General features: G+C 30.4%; 1 protein-coding gene across 6 annotated transcripts in view; it reads right to left on the reverse strand.

Annotated features, from left to right (window-relative positions):
* Positions 1 to 27,621, reverse strand: part of LOC118189618 (protein vav-like) — a 111,495-nt gene continuing 83,874 nt past the window's right edge. For 5 of the 6 annotated variants that reach the window (XM_035360268.2, XM_035360269.2, XM_035360267.2 and 2 more), the window contains 10 exons: positions 26,641 to 26,672; positions 18,364 to 18,510; positions 12,312 to 12,421; positions 12,133 to 12,186; positions 11,923 to 12,029; positions 11,659 to 11,775; positions 11,140 to 11,233; positions 4,300 to 4,408; positions 4,010 to 4,152; positions 1 to 940 (listed from right to left, as the gene is read on the reverse strand). In XM_035360268.2, coding sequence (XP_035216159.1) covers positions 896 to 940; positions 4,010 to 4,152; positions 4,300 to 4,408; positions 11,140 to 11,233; positions 11,659 to 11,775; positions 11,923 to 12,029; positions 12,133 to 12,186; positions 12,312 to 12,421; positions 18,364 to 18,510; positions 26,641 to 26,672 — 958 coding nt within the window. In that variant the 3' untranslated portion in view covers positions 1 to 895. The remainder of the gene's footprint in view (positions 941 to 4,009; positions 4,153 to 4,299; positions 4,409 to 11,139; positions 11,234 to 11,658; positions 11,776 to 11,922; positions 12,030 to 12,132; positions 12,187 to 12,311; positions 12,422 to 18,363; positions 18,511 to 26,640; positions 26,673 to 27,621) is intronic. The other variant, XM_085824263.1, reaches the window with a different exon arrangement.

Genomic DNA, 27,621 nt, shown 5'->3' on the forward strand with positions numbered 1-27,621 from the left:
TTTCAGAAAAACAGGATATTTAATAAAATGTAATTTCTGCAATGCATTAATTTAATTTTACATTATTACATTAACTAAACGAATTAACAACAAAACCTTCATCTCCTTCCGACAATTATCAATAATGATTCTGAATGAAAACATGATGACTGTATTTTCATTTCATTTGTACAAAAAGCTATATAATCAAAAATACATTCATGCACTTGCTCTTTAAGAACCTTTACATAGTTATTTTAATACATTTTAATATTATATATCAAACAATGTTTTTCACAACTCCATATCACAGGCTATATTTAATTTTTATGTCTATGGAACATAAACCCCATAAACATAATTCAAAGTACTGTTTAAATGTAAATTATGCTTTCAAGTACATAAATTAAAATTTTTATTTTTTGAGAAAAAAAGTTTATTATACACAAATAAAGAATATGAAATTACGGCATATATACACACAAACAAACACAGGTAATTAAATATGTGTACACACACACACACATATATATATATATTTATTTAATTTTACCAAGAAATATTTGTTCAACATTCAACATGATTAACCTTAACTACATCTTTTGGCAATTTAAAAGTACATATATACAAAATGAAAAAATAATCTGCTGTTTACAAAGCATGAGAGGAAGCATGCTGTTTGCAAAGAGAGATCAGTAAAATATAGAAATTTCTTTCAGCTGCTCTAAGCTCACTGCATGCAAACAGATGATTAATGTTCAATAATGATATGCCACTGGCTTACAAGCCACTTTATTAACTGATGCTACATGATTCAGAATTAAATGGATAAAAAAAGTCAGCACCAATTCGCCAGAACTTGTGATGGCAGGCTTATAAGAAGAAAATGTATTTTTATCACAGACTAAATTCCCTTTCAATCAAATATTTCCTTCACATAAGAATAAGGAAAGTACCCAACCTGCAAGTAAAAATTGACAGAATAAGAGCACAGTTTTAATATTAATGAAATAATAATATACAGGAAACTTTTGATAATCTATGACCACTTAGATTTAGTCAGTAATCCACACTTGTGTTTGAATGTAAATAAATAAAATTTCAATTCTCATGAAATTCAGCATAGCAAACTTACAAGAATTTTCTTTAATATATATACATGCAAATAATTTTTTCACAAAAATACTCTATATTTACTGTATATTCTGATTGAAGAAGTAAATTTATTTTGTTACTGAAATTCTTTGATATTTTCTGCATGTGCATCACTGCTCCCATTTTATAATAAACATGAACCATAACTCATCTCAATTTTTTTAAAGACAAATTCCTCATTTTGGATATATATTCTGTTGTTTTAAATTAATCTTGAATTTATGTGGTTAGCATGGGTTAGGAATTTATCTCTGCATAAGTTTTCCTGCAGTGAATTTGAAAATACATGCATCTTGCAGCTGCTTCATATCAATAGTGAATATGGATAGATTATTAAACATAGTACTTCAAGAGATTTTTTGGCATAAACTGAAGAAAATGGTAAAGAAAAATGTGCTAAAGAATCCAAAACAATTAATAAATCCAAAATTCAATTTAAGAACTTGAAGATTAACTGCAAACATTTTTTGTTATTAATCCAACTGTACATATGCAAGACATAATAGCAGAAATGCCAAACGGAAAGGTTAAGATATAAAAATTACTCTGAAAGCAATTTAGTTTTACATTAAAAATTCTGTAATAATAATTTTAGAAAAGAGTTCTTTAGTTCCTTAATATATCTGCCCATAATTTCTCCATTTTAAACAATATTTCATTCTATACTGATATTACTAATATTATTTCCACTGTAAATAACTGTATTTATAAAATATCATTATATTTCATTCTATAAATTTTAATTAGGTTAATTCTTAAAATAAGGATATGCTTTGAGAGCTACTTGTTTACAAACAATTAAAATGTAATGCCAAACTTTGAAATGAGAAAAGTGTAAAGAAAACCCAGGTCCATAATTTGTTAAATTGTCTAATCTGAAGCCCTTGATTCCAAGGTGTGTGGATTATCAGAATCCTATGGTATTATTCAAAAAATGTCATGCCTGAAATTTAATAAAGAACTGTGCAAATTTTAGAACATTCAAATAAAAACACATTTTAGAACTTAACCAATACAGACATATACAGAATGAAATTAAAAGTGGCCACGATGAAATAGAGTTATACACTCATTCTTGTGATATAACATGAACAACATATTTTGGTATATGGTAAAAAAAAATCCACACCTTATTTGCCAATAATATCGTAACACAAAGATATGACTCAAATCAATTATGACAATTATATCAACATGATATATAGAAATGATATATTGAATAAGAATATTAGCAACATGATATATAGAACAAGAATAATAGCAACCTGATATACAGAATAAGAATAATATCAACATGATATTCAACAGAAAAATAATTTATAGATATATCTAGACATTTATTCTAATTTGATTATATTTTAATAAGCAAGGCTATTCTCAGATATAATAAACCATACACACTTTTCAAGATAGTTTTATCCAACAATTCAGGGAATTTTCCCATTTAAAAAGATCAGCACTGCTTTACAAATTATCATAAAAAGAATGGTAAAATGAAACACAAATTGCAAAAACAGAAATAAAGTTCAAAGCTAATATAAACATATTTTTATTGTGCAAGGACTAGAACAACCATTTTTCTTGTAGCTTTGGTTTCAGTTTAAAGAGAAAATTTGTCTTCTCTTAAAGGGTCACATGAAGGTGCAGAAATCTAAATTTGGTTAATAAGCAAGCAGTGCTCCCACTGCTTACTTATTAACCAAACTTAGATGTTATGTTTTGGGATTTCTAAATTGTTGCAAAGCAGACGAGAAGTACCATCATCTTATGCAAAATCCACATATTTTGGTGCCATTCTCGTATTATTTAAACCAATTACAAGTTGCTTTCTAGCCAGAAAATTTGCTTGCACATCTCAGTCATACTTCTTTCACACTTGTAACAAAATTTAATGAGCCCATCTTGTTCTAAATCATCCTTTTCCATTAACTTCTTGAATCATAAAACACAGCAACATGACATTAAAAAGTATGAAGAGTACAAGCACCCACTGCCTCATATAAAAGTAATAAATTCTTTTTTTTCCCCACAAAAGAATGTAGGTAGCAGCATCTGTAAATAAAAACAGAAAACCTATGCAACTACGCATTTTTTACCCAAAGCAACCTACGCAATTTTTGTCTTCTGGGTGACTTCTAAACTCTAAAATAGATGGCAAATTAGCTCTTTGCATTCTACTAATAAAAGACTACAGCTCAGAACTGTAGGTTAATATGCATTTGTTTAAAGACTGCAATTCACGGTTCATCTGGGCACAATACTTGAATTGTTAAGTATACTCCCATTTCTCAAATTAACAGAGACATCAGAAGGGTCTTTACTCTTATAAATTTAACTAAATAAGACTTATTTAGTTTAACTTTATTAAATTATACACCAAAATCTTATTTAATTTAACTTAATTGAATTAAATAAGATTGTGGCAATTTTCATGACATATTTCATTTGACTTCCCTCTCAGTGGTGATTTTTCAAACTTAGTATTACTGATATGATATATGAGTCAACTAGCTGGCAAGCAAAAACAGCCACTTTTCATGATAATTTCAAAACAGGAGATTTCTTTGGCATACAGTGCAATCACCTTAACAAATGTAGCAATTTAATACATTTTACCCGGAAGTAAAAAAATGTATACTATATAACACACATATTTAAAATTCCAAAGGGAAAAGAAAAAATAGGGGGAGATATTGAAAAGAAAGTTTAACAGGAAAATATAGTTCAGAGATACAAGAGTACAAGCAAAAGAAAAATTAAATAAGGTTAAAGCTGAAAAACCTATAACATTTGGCATAATATAAAATAAAAAAAAAAACATGCAAAAATTAGAAAATTTATACAGGTTTCTGAACCAAAAAAACAAATTCATTACATTTTCATCTATCTGCCCCTTCCACCACCCCTTCTGGTTCCCAGCTTTGCTCAGAACAGCTACTCGATCACCTTTATGAAGGGACAGCATATTAGGAGCATTACCTTGAAAATCATACAATGCTTCTGCATATCCTATAATACCTGTTTAAAACAAAATCAAGTCAAATATCAATAATTATTTTAAAAATGTAAAAGTGCAAATATTCTTCAAGACACAGAAACTACAACAGAATAATCTAGGTTATCACCAATCAACTATATAACAAGTTTTAAAAAATGTATACTTACTTTCATTGTTGAATCCTGCAATTGCTTTTTTGTACGGAATCATAAGAGTCACATTTAAGCCATTAAAACTTTCAGCTAAGCTATTTTCTTTATACCAATTAATTAGCTCCTATAAAAAAAAAAAAAGAAGGACAGACATTGATAAATATGTTGCAAAAATTTTAAAATGTAACATAATATAATAAAAGAACATTCTTATTTTAATATTAGTCACTCTAAAATACACTCTCAGCCAAAAATAATGTTTTGTTTGGAAATAATACATGTTTGGAATTTGTTTGGAAATAATGTTTTTAAATTACGTATATTGAATTAAAATCGCAATTAAATCCACATGCTTCTGTTACTTAACAAACTTCAAGAAAGAAAAGACAATTCAATGACCTATTTCTAAAGTTACCATATATTCTGGTGTATAATGTGCACCTATTATAATTTCAAATTATAATTTTTTAATTTTTAGATATATTCGGCACATAATGCACATCCTTTTCTTCATGAAGAAACCTGAAAAATAAATGCGCTGTGCTTTTATTTTTCTTTTAATCTTTTGAAGACATTCGAATGAAGGTTTTTTTTTTTTCAGGCTTTCGAGCAATGGTATACAGAATCGATAAGCAATAAGGGGAACAATATGTGTGTATGGGGAATTGATTGAGGGAGTAAATAATTCTGCAATGTAGGTGGGTTGTATTAAATGCAGGTGTGTTTTGAAAATGTTACTTTAGGTTTTGAGAAAAGGGGACATAGTTTGGGGTAATAATGCACTTCTGACCCAAATGAATTCACGGAATTAGGAGTCGGACATTTTCTCTTTCTGTAGTCATTTGACACTGTAATTTTGAAGTGAGCATCGAAGACTTTAGTAAATCACATTTGCTTTGAGTTAAAATATAGTTGATCTAGTGTTCTTTTTAGTAGTAAATATGGCACTTGCCAAACGAAACTCTGGTTTCAGATGTTAATAGTCATCAGCATCAAAATGACTTATCCTAAAAGAAAGTGTTGCAAATGGGTCCTAGAAAATTGGCTGAACACATTAATTAAAAAAAAAAAAAACTCCACATGTTTATTGGCCTTAAAGTGGGCAAATGAAAGTGAAAAAATGGACAGTACAAAATTGTCTTTATTTTTAAAAGAAAGATGATGCTTAAAATTTAATTTCCCAAATGGTGTTTTCATTCATGTTCATGAGAAAGAACAGATGGCTGAAAATGGTGTAAACTGCGGATATAGAAATGTTTGGCAAGAACATCCAGGGTTCGCACACATTTCTGCACACGGAAATTAAGTACTTTTAAGGACTTTTAAGGACCATTAATGAAAAAAATTAAGGACCTATGAGCAAATGGGAACTGAATAAATTCAATTAAAAATATTATTCTATGCCTGAATTTCACTTTGGCAATACCCTCCTAAAAATAAAATAGATCCCTAAGTAGTATGCATTATTATAAAACATGAATTAACATAATTATTGATACGTTTGAGAATAAAATAAACTTTATGCAATTTATCAAGTAGCATTAAATATTTTACACTTATAATAGTTGCACATATTTGAAAGAAGATAAGTGAGATTTACATTTTACTAATAGTTAGCTTTATGTTGATTTTTTTTTTATGTCTCATTTTGTCACATACTTGGTCAGTCTAGAGCAGAGGTTCTCAACCAGTGGTATGCATGAAAAAAATAGGTGGTACACAAAGAAGCAAAGTATTTTTAACTATTAATTTTTAAATTAAAAACATACAGATTGAGTTTTTTCTCTAACACTCGTAAATCTGAGCTTTGTTCAAGAGTGGTGGTGGTAGTAGTACTTTGTATGGGTGGTACTAAAGGTTTTCAATTTTTGTTTAGATGGTACACGTTAGTCAAAAGGTTGAGAACCACTGGTCTAGAGGTTTAGTAAATAGCAGGTAGATTTTATGTCAAACAGCATAGGTTAAAATGAGAAGTAAGATCATAATCAGCATGATTCATAACTAGACTGAATGTTATCACCGCTGCTGCTTGTCTAGAGAGAGACCTGCTGATTAGAACAAACATGAAGGGCCTGATGTAGGCATGGTTGGCAAGTGTTGAAAGTTAGTCAGGCTCTGTTTGATGCAGTTAATGTCATAGCTTTGTGTAGAGTTCCAGAGGTTGTAACCCAGTTAATATACTTTCAGGTTTTAATAAGCCATTAAAGTACCAGAGGTGATAAGTTGTTTTGTATTATTTTAAGTCTCACTAGATGCAAAGAAAGTTTTACTTGAATTTCTACATTTTTGTGTTTTATCTTGTGACCACAGTGAGTATTAATGAAAGGCAATAACTCACTTTAATATGTAGAGATAATTTTTAAGAGAAAGCAGTTCGCTATAACTAATTAAATTAGGTAAATAGGTAACCTTAGTCATTATGGATTTACATGGCCACTATTAAATTCTATTATTTTTAAATATTTGTTAAAAAAGCTCTAATAAAATTTCAGTTTAAAATACATGTAATTTATGACACTTATTTTTAAACGATATTAGAATAGTTACATATTAAAAGCTACAAAACATTTATGTTTTACAACAACACTCAACAAAATATTTATCCATCATTTTAATTTGAAGCCTTTCCAAAAATTTTGGCTAGTTTATATCGATTTCATTCTCTTTAAGCATCTTTTCTAACAATAATTCGAGATTTGTCTCAATATGCAAACCAATGCTGTCGCTAGTTTCTGCATGCTTTATCTCCTAACTTGTCAACCTCTCCACAATGTACCTATGAGGGTTTACTTGATCTGGTAAAAGTTAAATAGTCCAAAACCCCTGATAGATGTTAAGCAAATTATCACTATGTCTGAAAGTAACTACAATATCAGACAAAGGTTTAAATAAGCCTCTTATTTAAAAAGAACTTAGAACAAACTTAGCATGTTCTGATGCTAATAAAGTCAATTACATCTCACGGTGATGTAATTAAACAAGAACAGTCAAATTCAAACTAAAATGTGGAAAAAGAAGATTATACAATTTAATTTTAATTTAATCTGGCTCCATAACTCTATCATATGAAGAAACAGAAATGGAAAATTACAGTAAAGGCTGAAATCATAAACAATTGGGTAATTTACATAATAATTGCACATATCTTTGAAGAATAATTTTCTTTATGTATTCAGTTTCTTTCTTCAGCATGTTCCCTTTTTTGGAATTTTTGGATTTAACTAAGGATTTCTGTTTTTCTAAAAAACACTAAATGCATTTAGAATGTATAGAAAAAGTGACTAATTTAATTTCTTTCGTAATATGAAATTCAGAAGAAATATGAAATATATATGGTAAAGGCCGGTTACAGAGCTGATGTGGCAGAATTTTTAGAATTTAGTGACACACCAAACAACAAAATTTAGAAATAGCAAAACTTTTAGAATTTAGAGCAAGCATTGGAAGCAGAATTTAGAAAAGCACTATGCAGTCGAATTTAGGATCCATAGAGATTGCATCAGATGGGAAAATGCCTAGTGTCAGCTCTGTGTATGATGCCATTAAGACATATTAGATAGATCTTTTAAATTGTAAGTTTTCAATTTCTTTATTAATAAAAAAATCCCTTTCTCCAAGTGATAAGATTAGAACCATTTTTGATATTTTCCATGCTTGTGTCTAGTGAAAAGTAGAGAACATAAAGGGAAGATTAACATGTTAAGAAAAAGATTCTAGTACCAGGAGTAAAACATTCAAATATTATGTCTTCATTGTTCTCCCAAAAGTAAGAAATTCATCGCAAACTTCCTGTAAAATACATCCATTACACGTTGATACCATGGAGACATTTTTCATTTTGTCACCTATTTCTCGAATCTTCTAGAATTGTGGGTCTATAAATTTTGCCTTCAAATCCTTCTAAATTTTCCAAGCCGCAATGTCAAAAATAGTAAAGAAAAATTATCCCAAACAATTCTGTAACAGCAAAAAGCCAGAAATATTTTGAAAAAAAAAAGGGGGGGATGGAAAAAGGTGTAAAATTAATTTTATAGAGAAAACTGATGCATATTCTGAGAATTTGGAATATTTTGAGACAATTACATGGAAAAAATTCAAAAGAAGACATTTTTAATTAATTACATAGCTAATTTTGCTTTTGATAAGAGCTGTTTTGTAAATTATGCTTTATAGCATTATACCTTGTTTATTTTACAAATTCAAAATATTGTATAATAAGTTGCTAAAATGAAACTTCATAATATGACAGCAAAAAATAAAAATGTTTTAATGTTATTTTTTAAATATAGTTCCAATATATTACCATTATTTTAATGAAATTTATCAATGTTATGATATTTTTAAAAAATGATCGAAAAATTCTCAGATTTTGGAATTAAAATTTTTTTATAGAAACTGATCTTAAAATCACCAAAATATTGATAAGTCGCCAAATTTAGAACCGTTTAATAAAAGAATTCACATCCCCAAAAGCGAAAATTGTTTAAGAGCTCTTTATCACAAAAAATGAATTTCGAAATTCTTACGTTTCACTTCTCGCTTAGCAATTCGAGTATCCCATCATTTATATTAGAAATAGAAACAAATTATAACCCATGAACCAATTCAAAAGATAACCATATACCTCAGTGAATCGCCAAAAATATTCCTCCAAAATGCTAATTCACACTCAAAATGGCAGTCGTAAAAACAGAAATTTCAGATGATTAAAATTAAAGACCTTCTACTGATTTTGGCCAAAATTAAGGACTTTTAAGGACCAAAAATTGATTCCAAAAAAATTTAAGGACTTTTAAGGACTCTTAAGGATCGTACAAACCCTGACATCCTGTTGCCTCAAAGAATAAAACAAAGATATTGTCAAAAGATTACAACACAGATATGGCAGCCATTCCAGACAGATTAACACCATTACTTCAGCTTTACTTAGATGTGTATACCAATAAACTATTCAAAGAAAAATTTGAAACAACAGTACAATTAGCATATGTTAATGAGTGGGTGTTAAAAAGTTGAAAAATATTTACAAAAAGAGGCAAATGCATCATGCCAGTCTAGAAATAGTGTGTGAGTGGCTAATGAAAGCATAGAATTAAATTAAAGAAAAATTTACAAAAATTATATGTAGTATATCTAACAATTTTAATGGAATGGAATAATTATTTATTTGTGGATGTGAGCAAGAGTAATGGTGATGATGAAACAGAATTCAATTATACGAGTATTATTCAAGATATAGCAGACGATGAATATGATGAATGTTATCCAATAACTAAAAATTTTTAAGTTCAAAAGGTACGTCATTTCTTTTGATTAAAGAGTGTAGAAAATATAATTTCTGTATGCTAATCTTTTCCTTATTTTTAAAACTATAATCTTTATATCTGACATAAAAAACACACCATAAATTTCAATCTTCCTTTTTGTATTAAAAGTGCACATTATATGCCAGAATACATGGTACTTAAAATCTAAGATTCTTCATCCAAAAGTTTTCATTTAAAAGATAAATGTTTTTTGAATATGAAAAAGAATTAATCACTAGAGCTGGCATAACTTCAATAAAATGTTTAGTATAATACTTCTGAAGACTACACATAAGCTGTAAATGTGAAAAATTACAAAAATTGAAACACATATGTAGTTGAGAAAACAGAAACAGCTTTGACATAATAATACAAAATGGAACTCTAAGCAGCATCTGTTGATTAAAAGGTTAATGAGAAGCAATCAAGAATCAAGTTCTGTCAAGGTTAAGAGTAAATATGGATTAGAATTTGGAATAATAATTATAACAGGGGTATTTTTATGGATGTGAAAAGCCTCTAGCAAATCAATTTTGCCAATCGAAGATTTTTTAAATATCTGTGGCTACAAAAAGCTGCATCATATCTACTTGGAAAGCAAGGGCAGCAACTGTAACAATTTTTTTACCATATCTGGAGAATTAACTTCTTAACTAGCAATAAAATTTTAGGTAATGGATCACAGGTGTGAGGTAGTGCAGTAAGTTCAGACAGATTGAAAACAAAGCAAAAGAGTGATCATTAAGGCTATTAAATGCTAACAACCTACACGTTGGTAGTCACTGAAGTTTAATCCAAGACTCACCAGTTTGAGGGACTAGAGTGAATTTAGATACAACACTTTTAAGAATAAAATTAAACCTAAGTACATCAGGTGCACATCCAAGCAGCTGGTCACTAGTTACCTGCAGGTTGCTTACAGAAGAACTAAGTCTTGATTACCAGTAAATTCTCACTCTTACAGTCAACATATAAAATGACTTGTATGAGTCAGTGCAATAAATTTAGGTAAATTATTAAAAATTAATGAAAACTAAAGACCTAGTTGACTGTACTGGAAAGACATTGGTAACTATCAAACCTATGATCACAAATATCTTTTAAAGCCATCTATCACCAAGATAGGTCAGTGCAATGCTATTACAATGGCAACATTTGCTAAAGCAAATGGACGATGCTTGATACCAAACATAACAAAATGTAACTGTAATGTAATGCTCCAAAAATTTTTAAAGACTCTGCTAACAATATTTCTAATGTTCAAAACTTAGGAGTTTAAAAAAAAAAAAATGCAGTTGAACAACACAAAATTAGGTATCTAGTTGGTTTGAGAAATTTATCAGCAATAAGTTATGGGTGAATAGCAGCACAAATACCTTAAAATTAACAGATATATAATCTATTTTTAAATGCATTATAGCTTACTGATTTTCCAAAAAGCTCTTTATTAAAAAAAGATTATGTCACATGCACAAGCTTTCTTAAGTTACAGAAAAACATGTAATTTCAGAAATGAATTAAACAGTTCAAGAGAAGTTCCAATACTTACAACTATAGATTTGAAGTATTTTGTTTCAGATAAGTAAAACTGTTGACCATTATCTGCTGAGCAGACACGCATATGCTTCACTTGATTTTGATAGCTATGAATTATTTAATAAAAAATAAACATATAATTTTACAATCAAACACTAAGTAACTGTTACTTTACATAAAATTTCAGTTAACCCACTTATTATTAAAAAACGGTAGAAATGAATAAAAAAATATTAATTTACAGAAGTCATTCAATAATTTATAAAATGGCAGCATAGAACTTCAACAAAATCTAAGATATAAGTAATACATAAAATACAAATTACGTAAAAATAAATAAATTTGAATTATTATTTTTGAGCTAGCCCCCCCCCCCAAAAAAAAAAACTTGCTGAATCAAAAATAAATGTTTCTTTAGATTACTTGTATTAGACATTTTTTCTTTTGTACATTATGTTTTCAGAAAATATGCACATGTAAACAAATTTACATAGATTATATCGTATTAAATTTAAACATTAAAATATCATACTTAATACTGATGGCGTATGACCCATTCTGCTTTGGACTAATCCTTAGCAGGAATGTTCCACTTGGCAATTCTTCTAGCTTCTTTGTTGCAGTGTCTCGATCCATAACACCAGCAAACCTAAAATTTATTTACAGTTCTTTTAGAAAAATATAAAAATAGGTAAAACTTCGGAAACACTCAATGTTTATACATTCTATTACCAATGAATAATAAAACATAAAGCATTTACCTATAAATAAATAGTAATATAATATCAGAACTTACCAATCATGACCCTCTAACATAGTATTAATGTAATCTGGGGAAGGAATGGCACAAATGGCAGCATTATTTCTTGAAGTAAAAGGGTTTTCATATGACGGTGGCCTCTTCTGCAAAACATTACATTATTTTTTAAATATAAAAATGCAAAAAAAATTTCACAAATATTTACAAACCATTTCCCTACAGACATTTTAACTGAATATTTATTACCTCAACATGATCAGGTGGAAAGCGACCTGATTTACCAGTTCTAGCAACATAACCCTGCAAAAAAAAAGTTTTCAAATACTTTAGATATTTTTGCAACGTACAAGATTAGTAAAAATAAAATTTTTATAACTATACTGAGGATTAAACATGAAAACCATTTTTTACAAAATGATACCTACTTCCCAACACATATTATTAATCTGTTTTGTTACATAAATTTCATCATCACTGTCAAAGGAGAGATGATCAGGTGGAGGACCATGATATGGAAACCTTGCTATCACTTTAACTAAAGGGGGAAAAAATCACATATATTGAAAATAGATCGTCATGTTGGTAACAAGACAATGCAAAAGATTTTTAGTGTAATACTATTATTTTTTCAGGGTTATGAACATTCTTTTGATTAAAATAACATTATAAAAATTGTCATTTATTAAATTATAAAGGCAGATTAAACATTGCACTGATAAGTCTTCCCCACAAAAAAAAAAAAAAAAAAACTGAAATGTTTCAGATTTTAAATTACGTCCAAAGGGGCATTTTTTAACATTTTGTGTGTTACCTTTCTTTATTAAATATCATGTTCCTCACACTTAAGCCATAAGATCCAGTGCAACAGCAATATCGCAAAATAGTTTTAAAACGAGCATATCTTTAGAATTTCCGATACAGAGACCCACGTGCTGGAGATAAAAATGTTTTTTCTGCACAACGTTGCCATTGCTCGCTTTGAAATCCTTGAGTTTGTTAATCAAAAATTCGTCAAAGTTTTAAAAAATAGGAAATCGATCATAAAACAAATTTCAAATTTCAAATTTGGTCTTCCACATGCTCATATTCGTTGGAGGATTACGTTATTCAAAATTCGATGACTCTATGTACCGTTGTTTTATCACAATACGAGAAATATACATACATTTATGCAGATTTTTCATTATTTAATTTCTTCAAATATAATGCAGGACTCTAACATTTTGTGGCAACAGTTTGAAAAGTGAACCGACATTTATGAGTCCGACGCAAAATGCCAAAACGAAACTAATAGTCCTTTGGGATTCAAATCCCTTTGGACTAAAAAAAAAAAACAGGAATTTATATGATGTATTATTTTGGGTTCTTAATTATTATTTATTCCAAATTATATGAAAAATTCAGAAACTAAAGAGAAATATTTATTGAGAATGATACAATAAAGACAAACATTTGAAAATAACTCTCACTAAAGACTTACAAATATTAGAGAATAAATTAATCTGAGCAGTAGAAGGCAGAAAAATCAAGAAAATTTCAGTCATCAGCTATATATACAGAAATAGTATTCTAATCTAAAACTTCAATAATATGTCATCAGCCTAGGCAATAAAGTCAAATTATCAAATGTGATATATCTTGCTTTATATGAGCAACCCACTTACAAAGTAGAAACTATATGAATTTTTTAACAATGAAAAATGACTGTACACTTATACACATATGCATAAAACAAATATTCACACAAATTTATAACAGAAAGTAAATATCAAATATTTATTTTACTACTGCAAATATATTAAAAAATAATAGAAGTTATAAAAGCAGTACTTTACTTTTAGTGCAATAAATCAAAAAAAAAAAAAAAAAAAAAAAAGTGAAGAAATAAGCTTTGACATTATAACTTTATGCTTAGTTAGTTACCAAAATTGGGTCTAAATCAGATTTACTCACAAAATTCATGAAATTGCTTTCTACCTAATAATTAAACATTCACCTATAGCAAGCATTACTATCAGGCAAAATTAACATGAAGAAATTAAGGATCTGAGGGGTAGGGGAATTTCCTGTTTTTTGCTTGCCACTAGTATTATATACATCAATCATTTATCTGCTAAAAACCTCATGATGAATTAGCAATACTCTTATTTGCAAGTTTGGAGAAGGGGGAGAAAAGGCTTCAATTTCAAAGCATAAGCAAGAGATGCATTTTTTATTTCCAAAAGTTAAGCCAGAAAATAATCTGAACATATAACTCAATTTATAAATAATAATTAGGAATAAATAATATTTTTCATACTTCTGCTGTTTTAGCACACTTTATATTTGTTCAATTTATCAAGTCATCTCTGTTATAAACTCTTTCATCCTTCCCCATTTACCACTTGGGAGGGGGTATGCACTAACATTTGCCACGTTAAATATTAATATATTTATATATTATAAATTTATATTATTTCAGTTTTTTAACAATCCCTCCTAAAGCAATAGAATAAAGAATAACCAGTCAAATAACATAATAAAGAATGATAAAGCTCTGTTTCCCCTTTTAAGCATAGAACACAAAATCATTCCATAAGAACTGAAAAATTTGGAAGAGGGTAAGTTGTAAATTCTTAGATTATAAAATATATATCCACCTTCAAAGTAAAAACCTTTTGTAAAACCATTTCCATTGGAAGTCATAGGGCCTTTGAGATCTTTGAAGCATTTCAAAACCTATTCTGAAAATATTCTTTGGTTCAATCAGCTTTATACTATTAAAATTCTCTGCATTGGAGAATCAGCGATGTTTATATCAAGGTAGAAGACACATAGCAAGAGATTAGGTGATTATAAGTCGGATAGAACAACACACCTATTTTAGCAAAAAAAATTTTAAAAACAAAGAATTTTTAAGAACATGTCCCTGAAGAACTATTGTTTTTGTTTTGTGATTTTGTGTTGAATCACTATAAATGTCCGTTTCACTTTTCAAACTGTTGCCACCAAATGTTAGTCCTGCATTATATTTGAAGAAATTAAATAATGAAAAATCTGCATAAATGTATGTATAGGGTGATTATAATTAAAGTTTAAATTTCAAAATGCTATAAAAAAAGAACCACTGATTAAAATGATGTGAAATTTGAAAGGAATGTTATTGAAGAAGGCAGAAAGCATATGGCAGAAGAAAAAATTTAGTTTCAAAAGTTAGCAACAGATGGCGCTGTAAGCAGCAGAATCACAACGAGAAATGATTCGTAAAACAACGGCTAAGGTGGAAGTTACACATTAAAACGCATTGACAAATTAGAATTGTTGAATAATTTTATTTGCATGACTGTACATATCACATCGAAAGGGACAAATCGGTTTCAAGAGTTTTGCGGCAACATACCGCATAAGAACCATTCATCAAAGAAGTTCAGAACTGTTGCGAGACTGGCGCAAAACATGTTCAATATGGTGTCCACCGTTGTGTGCAACAAGTTGAAAGCGACAAACAGCATGTTCCACAACGGATCGCAGTGTCTCCGGGGTGATGTTCAGAATGTGTTGCGAAATGCGTGCCTTTAATTCCACTAAATTTGCAATTGGAGCACGGAACACAACATCCTTCAGATATCCCCACAGCCAGAAATCTCACGGAGTAAGAGCAGGTGATCGGGATGGCCAGGCTGTAGGGAAATGACGGCTGATAATTTGAGCATTTCCGAAATGGCGCCTCAGCAGCTGCTTCACGGGATGTGCAATGTGCAGAGGAGCACCATCTTGCATAAAAATGATTTCATCCACACATCCATGCTGTTGCAGAGCTAGAATCACGTGGTTGCGCAAAAGAGACGCATACCACTGACCAGTGACGGTTGCGGTAACAGGACCGGAAGCACCCGTCTGCTAAAAAAAATATGGTTGTAGGATGAATGATGCCGTAAAGCCACACCATACCGTGACCTTTTCAGGATGAAGTGGTATGGGGTGCGTTGCCAGTGGATTTTCTGTTGCCCATATTCGACAATTCTGGGTATTCACGTATCCTGTCAGATGGAAATGGGCTTCATCTGTCCACAAAATTTTCCACGGCCATTCATTATCCACTTCCATGCGAGCCAGGAATTCTAACACAAACATCTCCCTAACTGTCAGGTCAGACAGAAGCAACTCCTGCACATGGCCAGTTTTGTACGGATAGCATTGCAAGATGTTTCATACAATTTTCAGCACCATGCTCGTAGGCCTGTCCAATGTTCGGGCAATTCCTCGTGCACTGCACGGTTGCACACCACCGGCCGACCCCTCCTGTAATGCTATGGCCACTTCTTCAACTACCGTCGAATGCACTCGTTTTCTCCCTCTACCAGATTGCACATCAAACGAACCTGTCGTTTCGAATTTTTACATCATTTTCTTTAGACCTACGACACACATTGGACCAACGCCTTCTTTCATACCCTTCAGTGTCCTGAATTTTTGCAGAGCTACTCTTGCGCAATCATCATTCTTGTAATACAGCTTTACCAGCAGAGCACGGTCCTGCAGTGAAACACCCATGGCGAACGTCAAATGAGGAACAGCCTGGTACCTGGTGGCTTTATAACACTGAAATTTAACTAACATTTTAATTTATGTCTTCTTCTGCTTGCAGTGTCATCTGTTGCTAACTTTTGAAACTAAATTTTTTCTTCTGCCATACGCTTTCCGTCTTCTTCAATAACATTCCTTTCAAATTTGACATCATTTTCATGAGTGATTCTTTTTTTTTATAGCGTTTTGAAACTTTAATTATAATCACCCTGTATATTTCTCTCATTGTGATAAAACAATGGTACATAGAGCAACTGAATTTTGAATGACATAATCCTCCTATGAATATGGGCATGTGGAAGACCAAACTTGAAATTTACAATTTGTTTTATTATCAATTTCATATTTTGTAAAACTTTAAAGAATTTTTGATTAACAAACTCAAGGATTTCAAAGCGAGCAATAGCAACACTCTACAGGGGGAAAAAAACCTTTTTATCTCCAGTGCGCAGAACTGTGTATCGAAAATTCTAAAGACAGGCTCATTTTAAAATTATTTTGCGACATAGCTATTGAACTGAATTTTATGGTTTAAGTGCAAAGAACATGATATTTAATAAATAAAGGTAACACACAAAACATTAAAAAAATGCCCCTTTGGACGTAATTTAAAATCTGAAACGTTTCAGATTTTTATTTAGTTAGTTTTTTTAATAGTGACATCTGTAAGTATTATCATATCAGCTTTTAATTCTACCCATTATTTAAATAATCTCTAGCATAAGTTCAAACTGAATAATAATCTTTGATGTCAAAAATATCTTTAGAATGCCACCCAACCGGAATGATGGTTAGTGATGCTGACTGCCATACCAAAGGGCCCAGGTTTGAATCCCAGAGAAAGCATGAATGTTTGTAAATATATAGTGTCTGTGTAGCATGGGGGTGCTTTAAATATAAAGCAAGCCATAAGTTTTCTAGAAAGGTTGTGGTAGGGGAAGAGAGGTGGAAGATCCTCGCACATGTGTTTTCCTTCAAAATATGGGGCAGAACTAAGCAAAGTCATATTGTCACCTGCATGGTGCTCAAGGCTATTGCCAATGAAAGGCACAATCTTGCACTCTTGCAACAATAAATTTTGTGGGCTTTTTCTGATATTACTGTCAGGCAAATGAGATAAGTCAATATCTTTAGAAAAGAACAATATCTTTAGAATGGCTTTTGTTGCAGTCTTACTACATTTCTGCTTACAACTTACAAACTTCTGTTCCCTTAATTCTGATCATACATCCTATTCATTTTTTCTTTGGAACTATTGGAAATGCTTCAGAAACAGAAGAGAGTGTTATCACCACAAACCTGCTTCAACATGCTGTATGTTTTCATTGCACATTTGTCCAACAATGCACAAAACATAAATCACTCATTAAATATAATTTTTTGTTCATTAACAATCAGAATAAGATTAGGGATATTAACTCAGGAATCTTATAGGATCTGTCACATTAGCAGATTATTTTCACACTCAGTATCTTTCATAAATTATAATAATGATGACAATATTCAAAAATTATTAGGCAAATTACATTTATTTCAATTAAATGCAATAAAATAACATAATTTATAACTTAAATATAAAAAATTAATTTATTATTGAAAAATTAAATATAAATTATTAAAAAGCATTAGCTGAGTTTGATAAGCAACTACTCATGTCATGTTGAATGCAAAATTCTTAAAAACTAACTATTTGACAAACCATGTGAGAGTTAAATTAAAAAAAAAAGCATATGTCTCTTGGAATGACAACAATTGCCAGACCACATGAATGATAAACGATTTGAAAGAAAAACATGATGGTTAAAAAATAGAAAAACTTCACTGTAAATGTTTTTAATACAGCAGAGATAATCTAAAACGCTTCGATTATACACCAAACTTATACCAAAAAGCCAGTTAAAATATGCATACACATATATGGCTTTCCACCAGCTGAAGACAAATTTCTCCTGAGAATTTCAGGCACAATAGTAGCTGATGGAGGTCTTGGTGGTAGGCGGGGTGCTCCACAAGATCTTACGTCTTCAATGCAATCTTTGTGGACAGCTACTCCACAAACTGTAAAGATATACTTTACACTTATGAACTGTTTAATATTAGAGGTATTACATATATTCCAAAGTTAAAATTCCTAAAAACCAGCCTCTAAAATAGATCTGAATATTACAATTATAGCTAATCTTGATATAATATAGTAATCTTGATATACTATAATAATAATCTTGATTTACTATAATAGGAGTTGTTTTCTCCACTGAAGATTGAGATTAGAATCTGCCCAATCTGGATTAAAAATGTCTTTTTTTCAGGTAACGGAAAGTAATAAATCTATTTATTTGATATTTTTTAATAAATTCATGTGTTTTATATTTATTTAGCAGCATACATAAGCAAAAATTATGTGCATTAAATTTTGTGATGGCATGTCGCCATACTGCTAGAATTAGTTTCAATCTTTACTAATAATAAGTAAACTTAAAAGGGAAGATAATTACTATTAATCAAAACAAAGATAATTACTTACAAATTGAATTAGAATAATCAACAATATTTTGGCAAATATATTAAATGGTTAGCCTAGGTGACCGATTACTTTTTTTTATTATTTTACTACAAAATGACAAATAAAGCATTTATTAAAAAGAAAAGGTTTAAAAGATTTTGCAGTAAAATCCTATTATCCTGCTATGGCCCTGGCACTATTTTGAAAACCGTCGCCAAATCCCGTGTGTACCGTAATTGGAGGTTAGAATAGAATACATGAAGGCTATTCTAACCTCCATGGTAACATATACTGGGATTACACCAATTTGGTTTCATACGAGAATATGTATTTTCTTTAGTTCAACATGCACTGCACATGCGCGTCTTTCGATACTCGAGACTACTGGTAGCGAAATTTGCTGGAAACTTGCTTTGCCTTTCTAAAAGACAATCTAATTAGAGCTGCGAAAACTGGATCTATGCCAGCTGGCCAAATAACGCTCACATGATAAATAATTCGCCAAGAAAGTGATCGCTTCAAACGTCGCCGCAAAACTCACTTTTTTTAGGGATCACTGTATGAAATTTCCAGATTTTGATTCTTATTAATTATTTATATTTAAATTCTCTGACTTTTCACTGAATTTTTTGGTCAATTTTCGAACTCCCTGACTTTTTCCGGTTTTCCAGGTAGCGTGGCAACCCTGAATGATTAGAATAATTCAAGGTTGATTTTTTTCCTTTGAATGTGATTCGCATGACCTTCTTTTGCGATTTCCTAATGTGCAACATTCTTTACTTTTTAATTTCATTACAAGTGGAATGCCCCCCCCCAAAAAAAAAAAAAAATTTCACTGAAGTAATTTATAAGTATTTAAATATTATTAATTGTTCTCATGAAGTATTATTACTTACCTAATAATCATACAAACATTCATAAAGGTGAAAATATTTTAAATTTGTAATTCATGTAGATAATGTTATGAGTTAGCTTTGTGCCAACATTGAAGCCTGCATTTTTTTTAACAGCACAAATTTTATGATTCGGTAAATATGGCATCTTTTTTAAAAACAAATTTTAGTACTTGCTCGGTATTTTTCATAACAATCTGCACAAAAATACCCATAACTTAATTGATTAATATTAATCTTTTTTTAAACCGATAATTTATTTTTAGTTACAAACTAATGCACACATTTCACTTAAATATGTAATACTGTAAATACCTTTGTGTAAGGCCCCTAAATATGTTCAGCAACCATATAATGTAATATAGTGCTCAATTTTGGTGGTAGAGAAATCAAGTTTTTTGTACTTTATTTATTTATATTTATTTATTTATTTTACAACGAGTATATAATTTTCTTAATTATAAGTATAGAGATCAGAAGATTCCATGAAAAGTTACATTTCATATTTTTATAAGATTGAATTTTTAAATCAAAAAATGACAAAACGTGAATTTTTGTGGCACTTGAAACATTTTTGTAACTTTAAGTATTGGTCTATAAGCAACAGTTATGAAAACAAAGGTTGGGTAAGGACTTAATGAACTGAACATAATTCTGACAGAAAAAAAAAGGAGAGTGTGCACAAATTATATACATTATAAAAAGCATAACATTGTAACCTATGGGAGATAACTATTCCAAGGGCTTTGAATATCCCACTTTAGAACTTAATTATATAGGGACCATATATTTAGGTCCAAGCTCAAGCAATTTTGATATATTTGTTCAATGAAAATGCAATCACTGAAAAGCATCTTGTATTTATATACTGAAGAACAGAAATATTTTGTTCACAGTCATTATTATTTAATTGTAGCCACTTTTCAGTGTTCCACTAATTTATGAAGATCTTTCCTATAATTTAGCACTCTAACTTTTTTTCTCATCAATTAAATTATTCTGAAATACCAGTCAGAAGTAATTGAAAAGACAATTAATAATTAAGAAAATAATTGTTATGATTAATATAAATTGTGTAGCAATATTTTATCTTAGACGTTTCATAAAATACTACAAAAAATTAGTTTATATAGATAGTTAATTCTTTAAAGCTCAGTCCGACTTCATATTTTATCTGTCAATTGTTAACAACCTAGGTTCTCCTTATTTATGAAAACTCCAGATTCCAGTACCATACAGAATACTGTTGCCGCATACAGGTTCATAACAGAATGAATGCACACTGGTCCAATGACAGGTTGATAAATTTATCAAGTACTGTTTTGTATTAGCTGAGAAATATTTGGCGACAGAGCAGAATCTTGGCAAATAGCGCTTGCGTCATCAGAACTGCCACTGAAATATATTCTGTGAGAAACTTGATTTTTAGGGTACATTCAAAGTTGCGATGCATATGTTACGCTGTAAGAAAGAAACCGGGTGCCAGAGTGTCGCTATGGAAAATAAATATATTGAAAATTAGAGTGTGTTATTTTCTGTAATCTGTGTGGTGTTATTTTATCGTGATATATAGCTATCGACAGGAAATAGAATAATTCAAGTTTTTGGTCGGTCAGAGCCGGAACAGCTAATGAAGTTTACGAGACTGTGATGTTACTTTCCGTTTTGTGAAATGAAGAATTACATAGGATACTTTCAGATTGAAGTTTTGTAGAAACAAAAGGGTAAGTATCCTCCCCCTTTTTTGAAGCTCTTTATTTGTTTATTGATTTTGCTAATTAAAATGTCAGTAAAGGAGATATTAGTGAAAAAACGTACATTAAAATCACAGTTAACAAAGTTAAAACAAAAAGTTACAGATAAAAATGTCCAAAGAAGTGACTTGGAAGTACTGAAGAATAAATTTAAAGTGCTTGAGATGGAGATAAATTCAAATTTCGATTCTTTGTTCGGGTTATGTTCGGGAAAGTATTGATATTTATGTAAAAGAGAAAGAAGAGATTAACGATATTCTCTTAGATGTAGAAGTCGAATTAAATCGTAAATTAGTTAAACTTTCCAAAGAAATTAGATTTGGAGCCTTCAGTTTGCACGAATACTGGAAACAAAGTTAAATTACCCAAAATTAGTTTGCCAATGTTTTCAGGTAACTTACATGAGTGGCTTTCATTTAAATTACCCAAAATTAGTTTGCCAACGTTTTCAGGTAACTTACATGAGTGGCTTTCATTTAAAGATATCTTTTTAGCCAGTGTTGATTCAAATCCTAATTTAACAGATGCAGTCAAATTACAGTAACTAAAATCTGTGCTAAGAGGAGATGCTTATCGTATTACGCAGTCAATATCCATAGTTGACTCTAATTATAAATTAGCCTTTTCATTACTAGAAAAAAGGCTCTCTAATCACTGCCAACAAGTGTATGCTCATCTGAAACGATTTATGAGTATGCATCCTATGCAAAATGAGTCTGCGTCAGCAATATTAAACTTAATTGACATTACAAATGAATGCATGAGATCATTAGAAGTTTTAAATCAGAGTGTTGAAGAGTTTTCTTCCAATGTATTTGTATACATTTTAGGGCAAAAATTAGATCCTAACACTAAAATATGGTGGGAAAGAAAATTAGAGAAAGAGAATTTGCCTAATTTAACAGATCTTATAGAATTTCTTAAAGATCATGCAAGAACTCTCAACACTTCAAAGAGAGTGACTAATACAAAAAACGTTACACATAGAGTTACCGCCGTCGTTTCTAATGCAAATGAAAAACATATACAGAATTCGTGTAGATTATGTAATTTGAGCAATCACAAGCTTTTTAATTGTTCTAAATTTCAGAAATTAAGTGTAAAAGAAAGGGTAGAATTTGTGAAAAAAAAAAAAGAATTTATGTTTTTGTTTTAATTTGCACAGTGTGAGAAACTGCCATTCTAATTACTTGTGCAAGAAGTGTAAGAAAAAACATAGCTTTCTCTTATGTTATCAAAACGAAAATAATTCCATTGGTACCAGAGTAGAAAGAGCACACACTTCAGATCAGGAGTTGGATAATCAAAACAGCAATGCGTTAAATGTACATGCACCTGCATTTCAAGCTAAAACTCAAAACGAAACCTTTACAGCCACTACGGGTACTAACAGTGGGAAAAACGTGATTTTGTCTACTGCCTTTGTATTCACTGAGATTAATGATGGAACTTTAATTAAGGTGAAAGCATTATGTGATAGTGAATGTGTTTCTTGTTTTTGTACCACTGAATTAGCAGATATACTTAATTTAAAAAAGGAAAAGACATATATTTCGGTTTGCAGTATATCTGTTATTTCAACTACGATAAAAAGAAAAGCAGTTGCCCTTATCTGTAATCAGGAACAAACATATAAAAGGAAATTAGAGGTTTTGGTAATTCCAAAAATAGCAGGTTTAACTCCCGCAAAGTTTATCGATGTTAGTAACCTTGTGATTCCTGAGGAGGTAAATTTAGCAGATCCGGAATTTTATAAACCAGAGAAAGTAAACCTGTTGCTCGGCGTGGAAGTTTTTTATGATATGTTATGAGCTGGTAAAATCTATGTTCCTCACACAGGCTTGATATTACAAAATGGCGTGTTCTGATATATAATTAGTGGAAATATAAATGATTCACAGAGAATTAATTTATCGTATTGTGGGTTAATAAATGATAATTCAGAGAGTGAAATGAAAATGTTTTTCGAACTAGAATCATTAGGAATTAAAGATGATCCTTATTATCATGAGGAAGACAAAGCATTGGAAATATTTAATAAGACAGCTTGTTTTAGAGCTGGTCGCTACGAGGTTACTTTACCTTGGAAAAGGAACTGGAGTGAATTAGCTGATAATTATCAAGTAGCGGAAAATAGATTAAAAACTCTTGCAAAGCAAATGAATTATGACAAAACACTGTTTTCAACATATAGTGAAATATTAGATGATTATCTCAAGCAAGGTATTATTGAGAAAGTGTCAGATGAAAATATACCTATCGGTAAACCTGTCTTTTACCTACCACACCAACCGGTATTTAGAAAAACCAGTGCTTCAACGAAGACTAGAATAGTGTTTGATGGCAGCTCACATGACTTCGGGCAGTTATCACTGAACGATTGTCTATGGACAGGGGCAAATTTGAATCCTAACATCTTCCATCTGCTAATTAATTTCCGATTAAATAAAGTTGCAATTTCAGCGGATGTAGAAAAAGCATTTTTGCAGATTGCTTTGGCAGAAAAGGTTCAAGACACAGTGCGATTCCTGTTTGTGGAAAACACACAATTAAATGATCTAAAACTAACGACATATAGATTCAAGCGCGTAAATTTTGAGATTAAGTCAAGTCCATTTTTGTTGGCTGCAGCAATTAAAGAACACATTAGAAAATATCGAGATGAGCAGCCAGATGTATTTGAAATATTGAATTCTTGTGTTTATGTTGACGATTTTATTACTGGACAGGACAGTCTAGATGAGGCTCTAAGGTTATCGCGTAAAGCGAAACAAATTATGAATGAAGCAAATATGAACTTGCGTAAATGGGTACCCAATGATCCTGAGCTGCTGAGAAAATGGGAAGAAGAGTTCGAAATCCATCCACATAAAATCAATGACTCAGACGAGACACTTAAGATCTTGGGAATGCTTTAGGATACTAATGAAGTCAGTCTGAGTATAGACACAGACAGTTTGATGGAATTTCTTAAGAATAAGCGTAATATGAAACGATTAATCTTGAAAACTGCAGGGAAGATTTTTGATCCCTCTGGGTTAATAACTCCATTTACTGTTAGACTTAAATTCTTGCTACAAGAACTTTGGGTTCAAAAATTGACATGGGATGATGAACTACATACAGATATCTGTCAAGAGTGGGAAAAGTGGTGCTGTGAGTGTCATCATCTAAGTAAAATTGCAATTCCAAGATTTATTCTGATACTTGAAGCCGATTCCATAGAGATCCATTGCTTTTCAGATGCCAGTCAGAGGGCGTACGGTACTGTTGTCTACGTAAAACTGCGTAAGCAAGAAGAAATTTCTGCGAGTTTCATCACATCAAAATGTCATGTTGCACCTGTAAAAAGAATTACGTTACCTTGTCTTGAATTACTTGGTGCATTACTAGCAGTGCATTTAGGTTCTGGAGGGAAAAAATTGCTCGATCAAAAGAAATCCTCGAGAACATTTTATCGGACTGATGCCAAAATAGTGTTATGCTGGATTAAAGGTACCAGTACTTTTTGGTTGGTAGACCTATCACAACTCTTGCTGAGCCAGATTTATCCAACATAAATAAAAACCGACTTTCTAAATGGCAAAGAATCACTAAGTATACACAAAAAATTTGGAAATTATGGAAACGTGATTATCTTAATAATTTACAAGAACGTCACAAGTGGAAATTTTTAAAGGAAGACATTCAGTTGAGAACTCTTGTATTAATAAAAGATGAAAATTTGCCTTCAACTAAATGGTTAGTGGGAAGAATAGCTGAGGTTTTTCATGGTAGAGATAACAAAATAACAGCAGTAACTGTAAGATTGCCTAATCAACATTTGTTAAAACGAAATGTTCGAGATATGTGTACACTTCCTGTAGAATGATTGTTTATCTATTTATATAAACTGGTATTTGTTGTAATGATTTGAATACATATTTTTCAATATTGTGATTTGTTATTGTGAAGTAATTTATTGTAGTGCCTTTATATTTACATTTATTGTAATAATAATTTTGAAATTGTTAATTAAATGTCGGGAGTGTTTGGTATTAGCTGAGAAATACTTGCCGACAGAGCAGAATCTTGGCTAATAGTGCATGCGCCACCAGAACTGGTGCTGAAATATATTCTGTGAGAAACTTGATTTTTGTGGTACATTCGAAGTTGTGATGCATATGTTATGCTGTAAGAAAGAAACCTAGCACCAGAGTGTCCCTATGGGAAATAAATGTATTGAAAATTAGAGTGTGTTATTTTCTGTAATCTGTGTGGTGTTATTTTATTGTGATATATAGTTATCGACAGGAAATAGAATAATTCAATTCAAGTACAGTCAGCAGTTACACTTCAAACTACTAAGAATATTAAATGAAATGCAAGCAAAGCACATCCTTCAAAAGAAGTGAAGCTTTCAATACTTCGAAGTCACTCTGAACAAACAACTCACAACAACAACTACTAAGAGCAGATGTTATCTCAGGCCATATATACTTCTCACCAGCTGCTAAGATATTTCTAGTAGTTTTTGCTTCTCAAAATTACTGGAAGGCAATATGAGGGTCAAATTATGGTTACGGATAATATAGTGATCAATTACATTTGTTGAATTACAATACATATTATAGTGATACAGGGACTGGACCCAAATGGTTGCCAAGTTTAGCGACTTTTTGCGATACAAATTACAGTGAAATCGAATTATCTTTCTATACATTTCTCTGTTCTGAATCAAGTTCACTTAGTAGTTTAAAAGATAACTACTGTATGATTTTGGGATATTGACAAATATCTGAGGAACCTTAAGCATTTTGTTTTATTTGTTGCGATAATAATAAATTTTATTCACTTTTCTTCAGACTTCTGCATTCAATTCATAATGAACCCGTACACACACAACAATACGTATATAACAATTTCACACATAATTTCACTAAAATTATCCATGTATGTACAAAAATCGTAACAATACTGAACATAAACTGCTCTACAAGATTTCTCAACTCGTGTAGTTTTTTCTAATACAGATAAAAGAATTTACATAAAATCTTACCTGAACATAAATAACCTTGATAAAATAAACCCCTGAAAAAAATAATATTTATAAGTAATGTAATGAATACTTAATATTCAATATAAATCTCAAAAAACTATATAGAATTATCTCCAGCAAAATTTCAAATGGTTTTTTTATATTATTCTTTTAACAAGCATAGTTACATTTACTGTTTTACAAGGGAATTGGTGCAATTAATTAAATTGCTTTATAGGGTATTCGCAAACCAATAAGGATCAACTGGATACACTGACTATCCACAAAAATTACTTTGTATAGTATCTTAAAATTCAGGGATGGAAATATAAATGCTAATTAGACCTTATTTGGAAAAATACTCAATAAATTCTCAGCATTCCTACTCTTCCTATAGTCTGATACCACGGATACAAATATTAAAATACCAAAATTATCAAATGCATGATCATGGATATATGAGTATGCATGAATAATCAGAACTTATCTTGCATTTTACTATCCATAATGGCAGGAATGTTTTTAAAAAGCAAACAAAAAATAGCTGACGAAAATAGATGATTTCAAAATAATCAGGAAGAGGAACATTTAGTGCAAAATCAACATATAAACTTGTTTGCTTTGCCATGGAAATGTGATAGTAAAAAAATATAAAATTGTTCATCATTATATTATGAAATGCAAATATTTTAATGATACTTTCCTTGCAGATCTTTTAAGAATAGAAAAATTAATTTTCTTCAAAAAATCTCTGCAACAATAACAAAATATAATGGCAATTGTATAAGATACAGCAATAATAAAAGCATCATATGAAGTCTGTTACTTACATGGCAAAAATATAAAATCATTTATGGATGCAGAAACTGTGGAAGAATGGTTCATCAATGCAAATATTTGATAAGTTTAGAAATAAAAATCAAATAATTGCATAAATTAAAAACACTATTTTTGGATTCTATTTGCTTCAAGCCCACTGAATATATAGCAAAACACATTTCT

The sequence above is a fragment of the Stegodyphus dumicola genome, chromosome 9 (genome assembly GCF_044657685.1).
Source record: "Stegodyphus dumicola isolate Sdum_Otavi_A_Nest chromosome 9, ASM4465768v1".
Taxonomy (NCBI): domain Eukaryota; kingdom Metazoa; phylum Arthropoda; class Arachnida; order Araneae; family Eresidae; genus Stegodyphus; species Stegodyphus dumicola.